The 9790-nt window shown below is 45.4% G+C and overlaps 1 protein-coding gene across 4 annotated transcripts in view; it reads right to left on the reverse strand.

The window, feature by feature from the left end:
- Positions 1–4267, reverse strand: part of WDR59 (WD repeat domain 59) — a 44451-nt gene extending 40184 nt beyond the window's left edge. For 2 of the 4 annotated variants that reach the window (XM_083515181.1, XM_083515180.1), the window contains exon 1: positions 4179–4267. Coding sequence is in view for 2 of the 4 variants with exons in the window: in XM_083515179.1 (XP_083371305.1) it covers positions 4179–4232 (54 nt within the window). In the remaining 2 variants the exon portion in view is untranslated. The remainder of the gene's footprint in view (positions 1–4178) is intronic. The other 2 variants (XM_083515179.1, XM_083515178.1) reach the window with 1 other exon arrangement.
- Positions 4268–9790: the final 5523 nt, after the last annotated feature.

The following is a 9790-nucleotide window of genomic DNA, read 5'->3' on the forward strand; positions in this document are numbered from 1 at the left end:
TTTATGTGCAGAAAAGCATTGTGACTTATGTATTGGGGATGCTGCACTTGAAAAGCCTTTCAGGAGAGTTTGCCTGTCTTATTCCATAACATACTGCACAGATACCCCTCATTAGATATATCCATTATTCTATGTAATGAATTTGTTCCCACAACAGTAATATTCTGGAAGGAGGGGCTTCCACAAAGGGAGCATTCACACGTATTCAAGAGTTTTCTAGGATGTGGAGGAGAGATATTTTATTTTTATTTATTTATACTTGCCTCTTCTCATGCTCCTAGTTGCATACTTAAGCCTCATTTCAAGTAGAACAAGATGACAGGAGAAGTTCCCATACCCTAAACCATTCTGCAAAGAGCACACATCCTGCATGGGTCTCATCTAAGCCTGGACAGGTTAAACAGAGTTGTCCAAAATTCCTGTCAAGTACTGTCTGCTGCAGTCAGATACAATAGTGCTGAAGTGCTAAATGATGAAACGGCATGTTTAGTCTGTGCTTCTTCCAACACTAAATGTAACCTTTTAAAGTATGTAAAAAAAGGCCCTGTTGGAACAGACCAAAGGCCCATCTAGCTTAGCATCCTGTTCTCAAAGAGGTCAATCAGATAGCCCATAAGCAAAACCCAATAGCAACAGCACTGCTTCCACTTGGGTCCCAGTAAATGGTATAGAAAGATAAACGGACTCCAACAGCAGTCACAATGGAACATGAGATATGCCAAGAAGGTTGCATGCTAGATGTCGACGAAGATTCTGTTTCCACCAGTCAGCTTTGAAAGTAGGCACTGGTTAAGTGCAGCATGCCTTCAATCTCTTTATAAGAAACACAAGTACACTTATTTTACATTACTTTAGAAGTGGCACTCCCCAACAGTTGTATAGAATAAATTAGCACGAACAAGCTATATTCATAGAAACTGCCTACGGCATACCCCAATGCAATATTCAGGAAGCATTAACTACAAATGTTACATTTCCTCAAACTATTTTTAAACCAATCAGTACGACAGATCGCTGTATCTTTGTGTAAATTCAGTTCTCACATGACAAGCTTTCGATTTTTTGAAACTGAACAGCAGATCACAATCAGTTCACCATCTACAAGATGGAAACGACGGCAACTTACTGTACAAGGATGCTGTACAAGTTGAGCACATTACAAACAGAATTTTCAGGTGGTACAGAGATAACACACTGGTAAAGGGTCTCATTTTAGCTGCAAAACTATTATTGCAGCTCTATAATAACAGCTTCAGAAATGAATTAATAAAAACTACCACTATTGGAAAAAGGAAGCTTCTTTACCCTCCACCCAAAATAGACACCTATCCATCTAGCTATAAGCAGAAGCCCAGTATCCTGTTGGGAGATGGGGGAGCTATTCCCCCTTGGCAACAACACCAATAAGAGGAGTAGACAAGGGCATATTATTCACCACTGAATAAACTTTCAACAGTTACTGTCCCTGGCTTAAGAGGTCTCGGGGCTGGAAGTAAGTGATACTATCTGCCCAAAGAAGTAGCATCCTGAGTGGCACCACAGGAACATCTGATAGACTCCATACAGCAAGGATGGGGAGCCTGTGGCTCTCCAGATGTTGTTGGACTACAACAAGAAACAACACTACATGAAGGCAGATGTTAACCCCGCTATGTGGAAATTCCTTGTAGACCACCACAGTGCCTGGAGTCAGGTCACATATCCACAGCAGTGACCAGAAGAGAAATGACCACTGGGAGGAGCAGAGAGAAGAAACACCATGGTGCATTTGTAACAGTGAAACTGGATACCTTCATCTGCCCCAGCTGCAATAAAGCGCGTATCTCCTGTATTGGCCTCTACAGCCACAGGAAATAACTATGCAACAGTTTGACTTCACCCCCAATGGCACACTCTTCCATTGTCTCTTGTCTTGAGACAGATGCCAACAACAACAAGAAGAAAAGAGATTCTGACTAAGCATCAGGAAGAGCTCTCTGACAGCAAGAGCTGTTTGATGGTGGAACAGTCTCACTTGGAAAGTGGTGGACTCTCCTTCACTGGAGGTTTTTAAGAGGAGGTTGGATGGCCATCTGCCATGGATGCTTTAGCTGAGATTCCTGCATAACAGGGGTTGGACTAAACGATCCTCAGGGTCCCTTCCAACCTTACAAGTCTATGATTCTATGAACTAACATCATCAGCCATGACCACAGGACATGCTGGGTGGGACCAGTAGGAATCCAAGTTCAACATCTAGAGAGCCACATGCTCCCTATCCCTGACTTAGAGGACTCTGAAAAACACCTGTCCTTTCCCCCGCCACTTTTCAAAGAAACACAGAGCCAAGAATCACATGCTGTCAATGGCCGGAACCACTGGAAGCACCTACTGTTCCAGAGGCAGGGAGAGGGAGGCTTGTGTCTCTTTCCTGAGGAATTTTATTTGGTAACAATGCAGGAAATATCTCCCCCAGTGCCTGCACATGATGATCAGCATGCTGTGCAGGGAATGGTTTCACAGACCAGCCTGAGACTTGGGCCAGGCCTAATTAATCCCAGAGACTGCAGGTTGGCTATCGTGAGGATGCTTGCCTAGATGAACCATTTGCATGATACACCGGGGTGTTTCTTGTGGGGAAAAGGAGACAGGTGGGTCCTGTAGCACTAACAAAATTATTTACTATGGCGTAAGTTTCCTGAAAGTGGGCTTAAGTCCACAAAAGCTTATGCTGCAATACAATGATTTTTTGGTGGACCACCTGAAAATTGCTGAGGTTTTTGGTCAGAGCGCTTAATAATCTTTTTTGCTGCTGTTCTACAAATTGAAATATATAATGTTTTAATAACCACAATTGAGCCTTTCTAGGGAGATGAGTGAATAAAAATAAAAACACTTTTTCTTCAATACCAGCACCATCACGAAAATCAGCACCTTATTTGTTGCATAATTCTGAAGTTAGTTCTTTCACTTGTTCTACCTCCACTGTTCAATGTCAGCTGCTGGGAATCCCAAGTGAGAAGAGTTGCTGTTGCACTCAGGTCCTGCTTTCAGGCTTCCCTTTGAGGCATCACATTGACCACTAGGAGAACAAGATGCTAGACTAGTTTGGCCTTTGACCTGATGTTATTATGAAGACCATGGGCCCTGAATGCCCCTTAAGCTGGCAAATACTTTCAGAAAAATTAGACCTGGTATCCATCATCAGGAAAAAAAGGTTATTATTAAGCTTATTCATGACCTCGTAGAAAAGCATCTAAAAGCAACACACAGTATAAAAAAAAACTAAATACAAACTAAGGTCACACTACCATTTGAAAACCCCTCATACTGCTCTTTTTCTAAACAAGTTGCCCTTTCCATTCTAATGTACAGTGGTACCTCGGGTTACATACGCTTCAGGTTACAGACTCCGCTAACCCAGAAATAGTGCTTCAGGTTAAAAACTTTGCTTCAGGATGAGAACAGAAATCGTTCTCCGGCGGCGCAGCAGCAGCGGGAGGCCCCATTAACTAAAGTGGTGCTTCAAGTTAAGAACAGTTTCAGGTTAAGAACAGACCTCCAGAACGAATTAAGCCCTTAACGCGAGGTACCACTGTACCTTCAAAAAATGCTTGCTGTAACAATCTTATGTTGAGAGCTTTGCGAGGTCTACCTAAAAAGTGGTATATAACTACTGTAAATAAATGGGCCTGTACAGTGACCACAGGACTCTTAGACCTTGACTACAGCAGTCTTAACACAGCCACGCTTGAGAAATTATGTTCTTAAAAACTCCCTACACACACACACACACACACACACACACACACACACACATTTGGGTTTGCCATCAAGTCTGGTGAAGAGTTCTGCAGAACTCGAATATTTTGGCAGCGTTTTGGTTGGCCTGACAAAGAAAGGTGTTACCCAAAACTGGATTTGGAAGTTTTCAGTTAAGGTGAAGCCAGCCCTCTTCAGCAAACCACGAAGGAAGGAGAGGCGCCCCAACTACACCACAGGACGCCCCCCACCCCGTGTGACGCGTCAAGGGACATGGGTGCACCCCACCCATGGGTGGTAGGTAGGAAGGAACAGAGGGGGAGACAGCTGCTGCCCTCCCCCTCCCAGGGAAGAAACTTGTATGGGAAGGAAGAGACTGCAAAACAAAAGCCCCGCCGGCCATCCGGCTTCGGCGCAAGCCGAGGAGACCCGGTTACCTGCGAGTCCCGAAACTCCACCACAACATTCTCGCTACTCCAGCGCGCCGCCATCTTGGACTGCCCAGGAAGCAGCTGGAGCAAGGGACGCCGCAGGCGGGCGTGACGCAACGCGCGTCGCGCGCGAGGCCTGCCGGGAAATGTAGTCCAGCCTTAAGGAAGCCTGAGGAAGAGCGTATGGCTCGCCTGTAGCGTTTTATACGCTCCGGCGCCCCGCCCCACCTGCACCGTCTCCTCCAATAAAATAAAATAAAATACAGCCTTCCCTTGCTTTTCGTTTTGGGACTGGGTGGGGTTTAAAAATACGTGGAGCCAATATTCAGTTTCTTAAATTGCAAGGGCTAAGGAAGTCACATCTTGTGGAAGCCAGATGTGCTGGGGTTGGTTGGGAGTGGGGTGTACTTGCGGCATGCTCAGAAGCTCGTTTTCTCATATTTATTAAATTGTTAATTGGTCTCTTAAAGCCACTTTCCTGGTCCAGCTCATCCAAAGCGGCTTGCAACATTTTAATACCCCACAATGGCTGAACAATAAACTAGACAACCAATAAAAAAGCCAATTATACAGCATGATTTCTAGGCAATAAAACAATGTCACACGAGGGAGGGAGGGGTGAGAAGCCCAACACGATTCCCCAGGTTCGTTGGAAGCTGCGTTATGCAGTTTCAGATATTTGGTCTTACGTGAACTCGGGGATGTGGAACAGTGGAAGGCTTTAAAAGAGAGCTGAACAAATTCATGTGGGATAAGGCTACTAATGGCTACAAGCCACAATGGCTATGCTCTGCCTACACTGCTGAAGCCACTGTGTCTTGAAAACCAGTTGCTGGGGATTGCAGCAGGAGAGAGTGCCCTCAGGTTCAAATCTGGTTGGCATGTCGGCCACTGTGAGAACAGGATGTTGGACAAGATGGGCCACTTGCCTGGTGCGCAGCATGCCTTTCTTATGTTCTTATGTCCCTCCAGCACAGAAAGATGCAGTAAAAGTATGTTCATATTACACTGGAGCAGGCTTATTTTACATTGATTTCTCCTAACAGTTGAAAACAAGCTCTGTGGTCTAGTGCCCCCTGGTACAAATGTTAAGCCCTGGGGGGCATTCAGTTCCCATCCATGATGAAGGGTTTTGAGATGCACCTGCTATCTACAGTAACAAAACTCCAATAGAAGAGCTGTTTTATGTCGCAGCAGTGTCCCCTTCCCCTCGCAAAGAAAACCTGAAATTGGGCTTAATATTAGAGCATTAAGAATAAAAACTGCTCAGAGGAGCTCCACCCTGTAGATGCCTCTGAGACGTTAAGGTAGTAGGCGGCTTTGGAGTGGGCGCAGCTGCTCTATAAGCAAAAGAATTAAGTTTCAAAAGCAGGCAAATGAGACTATTGAGCAGCAAAAGATCTAGGGTTGAGATCCATTGGGCCACCCCCTAGGTACACCCCTGGTTATGGTTCACACTGGAGAAGAGGGATTTAAAGTGTTATATGCTAATGTTCAATGTTGTTGTCCCCCCAACACTGGCTTATTGCTGCACATGGTCACTGTGTTAAAAACCAGTGAATCTTTACTTTGATCAATGAATTCCACAAGCTGATTATGGGTGTTCCAGACATCCTGTTCATTGAGGATCCATCCTGATTTGTTTGCAAAGGAGGCCAGATTATGTTGGTCATTTACTGAGCAATCAGCCATTGGGGGGGTGCTAGGCAGTGGCTGTGTACACACCATACATTTAAAGCACATGGCTTCGCTCAAATAATCTTGGGAACTATAGTCTGCCCTCTGCAGAGCTACAATTCTCAGCACCCTGAACAAATAAGTTTCCTCAGAATTCTTTGGAGCAAGTAATGTGCTTTAACTGTGTGCTAAATGTATGGTGTGTACATGGCCAAAATTGCGTCAAGCAAATGTTAGCCTTCACTTTCCAGAGATTTTCCCCATCACTTTCCTTAACTCAAAAAGTCTTGTCTTTTGAGGGAAGCAGGTTTCTTGCACAAGACCTCCCAACCAACTGTAATTGCATTGCCTGAATTTGCCAGTATGTGACGGAATCCCACTAAAAAGAAGTGACAGACTGGGGAGTGCCCTATAAAAAGAAAATGAGGTTCTGCACGCAGATGGCAGTTGTGGACAAGGACAATCTATTTCCTCAACTTTCTACAACTAGGTGTATTCCAAAGAGCAACCCTATCATTGGATGTTGGGCTGCAAGGCTTTCGGCCTGAATATAAAGATACAGGTTCAAGCTTGCTTCCTTTGCATCAGGTGAGCTTCCCAACCAGCTAGATGAGCTCTCTAGCTTTTCTGCTATATGTGTCAGTGGCTATTTTTAGAGCCCTCTTGGGCATAGAAGTGAGCCTGGAATAAGATCATTGGAGAAACAGACAAAAGGTGGGTTTCCTCTCTGCCATCAGCACTGTTAGGCACAGCTTTAGCAGAATCCCTTTCTTACCTTCTGTACAGAGCGCTTTATGCAACTCACTGTGAATTTGCTGGACAGAATTTGGTCCTTTATGCATTCACACTCTGGCCCTAAAGTTCTGGGGTCTACTAAACCAATCTGGGAGACTGGCCATCATGGCTGACTTGGGCACGACTAGGCAGAAGGTAGATTTGCAGTAGATCAGCAAGGATTCCGACTCTTAACAGCCCCAAAATGACCTCAGGGGGCGTCAGATATGTGGAAAGACACTTAATTCAGTTCTGATACCCTAGTTCCTGGGCACAAATTGTAAGTCAGGGGAAGTGAAAATGGTCCTTACATCTTGTTGGATTTCTCTCATTAGCTCTAGCCAGCATAGTCAATGGTCACGGATGATGGGAGTTGTAGTCCAGCAGCATCTGAAGGTCACTTGAGGTTATAGTGAAAAATGATGTAGAATTTGCAAGCTGGAAGTCTGCCCAGCCATGTTTTAGCATAATTGTCAGTGTGAAGAGTGCACTTACCTTGCACTTTTATGAGACTCCCCTAAAACACTGGAAAGAATGGCTGTGTCCTTGCTACAGGACTGCGGAGCAATGCTAGATGAAATTTGAGAATATATACAAGGAGCACAATACAAAATGAAGTGCAAAAAATATGGGGGTAGAACAGGATAGGTTATGCATCTGTGGCTTCATTTTAAGAATATAATCTTCTGGGGGGGAGGATGGTGGTGCTATATAAATAATAATTGATTCTGTGTACTTGTGTGTGTATGTTAGTACTAGAAATTAAGAAAGTGTTCAAGAGATGTGAGAGATATGTATGAACTCCATTTTCAAAGGCCAAGAGGGCTGTCTTCTGTCCTTGTTCGCACCCAGTGTTTGACACCACACATGATCAATAGTGCAATCCTATACAAGTCTACACAAAAACTCCCATTAAGAACAAAGGGATTGACTTCCTAGTAAGAGGGTATAGAATTGCAGCCTAAAACTCACGAGCACCTATAATAGCTGGTCAACTACTTAGCTCTGCTATTTTTCGCTATTCTTATTAAATATCAAATTCCCATCTGCACTAAATATGCATTTCCAAAAACCTGACTGTTTTATATTTGTGCTTATAAAATTCCTATTTATTATTTGATTTTTTAAAAAGTCTCCCCAACAAATGTTTGTGTAACACAATGAAGCACACATTTGCTTGAAAGTAAGTCTCACTGCAGTTTCAAATAGAGTACCAAATTATTTTGTAGCCATCTTTGAAAAAGAAACCCAAAGCAGTCCTGGGACCCTTGGTGTGAATCAACCCCCCTCCCCATGGCAGGACCTAGGATGTGGTCAGATGGCACAGAAAACCACCATAGTTCCTGAAGCTAAGCTGGTTTGGGCCTGTTTGGTACCTGGATGGGTGATAACAGGTATGCTTCTTTGGGCTCCTTGATGAAAGAAAGGTGGAAAATAAATGTAGAAAGTATCATAAAATCAAAACCCTCTTAGGGCCACATAAGAGTGTAACTGGGAGCTGTATGATGGAATGCAGTATAGCTTCAAATCAAACAACATCGCTTAATATCTGAGAACCTGCTCCTCTTGTTCCTTATGACTTCAATCATTTATTTATTTCATAAAAATTTTACATTGCTTGATAGTAAAAAACTTCAAAGTTGTTTACAAAAAGATAAAAGAATCAAGTCAAGAAAAATGTCCCTCCCCCACTATAGGAGTCAGTAACCTCTGGAACATCTGAAATAACTCCGCTGGACAGCTACTAGAAGACGCAATGCAAGCTGCAAAATGAGAACATGGTAGGCACAAGGTTAGGCACAAGCGAGACTTGTGCCACTTGTGTTCCAGTCTTTATCCAGCCTGTTTCAAAGTCCAGAGCTCCTCAGAATACCAAGGGGCTAGTTGCTCAGACTCCAAAATGCCAGAGAGGATGCTCAAGAACGATTGTGTCAGCCACCCATTTCAGCTTGCTATTCCATCGCAAGACCAGGGTTTCACCAGGACTGCCAGCTTTCTCCACTGGAAAATCCCCCAGAGCATTCAGGAACACATCAGGTTCCACCAGTCTCTGAGTGTGGGATGTCCTAATGGGCCCACCACACTTACAAGGAGGAACTGCTGTTGTCAGTCCAAGCATAACCAGATAATGGGCTGACCATGACAAAGGTGTACATTGCATTTCTCCTATCTTCAGTCCATCCCACATATTACTAAGGGCAAAGATCATATCAAGGTGAGTCCTGCCTGGTGTGTTAGGCTGTTGACCCTTTGAGAGAGACCCACAGTTGTCATGGGTCTCAAGCTTGTCCAACAGCAGCCTGTGTGGATACTGAAGTTGTAGCATCCTCCAGGAACACCTCAGCCAGCTAGATCAGGGTTGCTGCTGGGTAATAGGGTAACCAGCAGCATCCCTGATCTGTCTTTCTGGCCCAACACCAGGTGCAGACAGTGTAAGCGCATCCCAAGGTCAAGAGGCTTCCTGGTGAAGGAGATGGTGCTCCTATAGACAACAGCAACATCCTCGCCTTGACCCCTTAGTCTAACCTGGTGCAGTAGCAAAAACCCAGGTGGGTATATGTAGGTCAGGTTAGGTCCATCCAGCTCACTCACTCAAGTCTCTGTAATGCAAGAGAGAGAGGCCGGAACAAGGAATAGAGACGAAACACCTATGCCACACACCCCCATAGTGGTCAGCACCCTGCACCGCACCCAAACAGTGGCTCCCCATACCCAACACCACTGGAACTGGAGCAGCATCTAGACCAGCATCCTATTCTCACACTGGCCAAACAGATGCCTGGGGGAAACCAGTAAGCAGGAACGGAGAACGAGAGCATTCTCTTCTCCTATGGTTCCCAGAAACCCCACTTACCTAGGAGCTAGTCCCAGTGGCCTTTGTGCTAATTACTCCCGAGTAAACGTGCGGGGAGTGGGGGTGGCGGTTGGGCTGCAGTCCGACCTTGCGCACAGTTTACCCAGCAGCAAGCCCCGGGAAAGTAAGTGCGCCCACTAGGACGACGGCTGCCGTGCAGCGCAACCCCGCGCGCGTTTACCGGGGGATCCCGCCCCGCTGCTTTTCACGGGGCCCGACTCCCCCTACAGTTTCACGCGAGGTGGGGAGGGAATCCTGGCGGCCCGCCCCGTCCACGCGCCCACCGCTCGCCCGCCCAGCCCTTGACGCAACC

Source organism: Podarcis liolepis (assembly GCF_965112155.1).
Source record: "Podarcis liolepis genome assembly, chromosome: 7".
NCBI classification, from domain to species: Eukaryota; Metazoa; Chordata; class Lepidosauria; order Squamata; family Lacertidae; genus Podarcis; species Podarcis liolepis.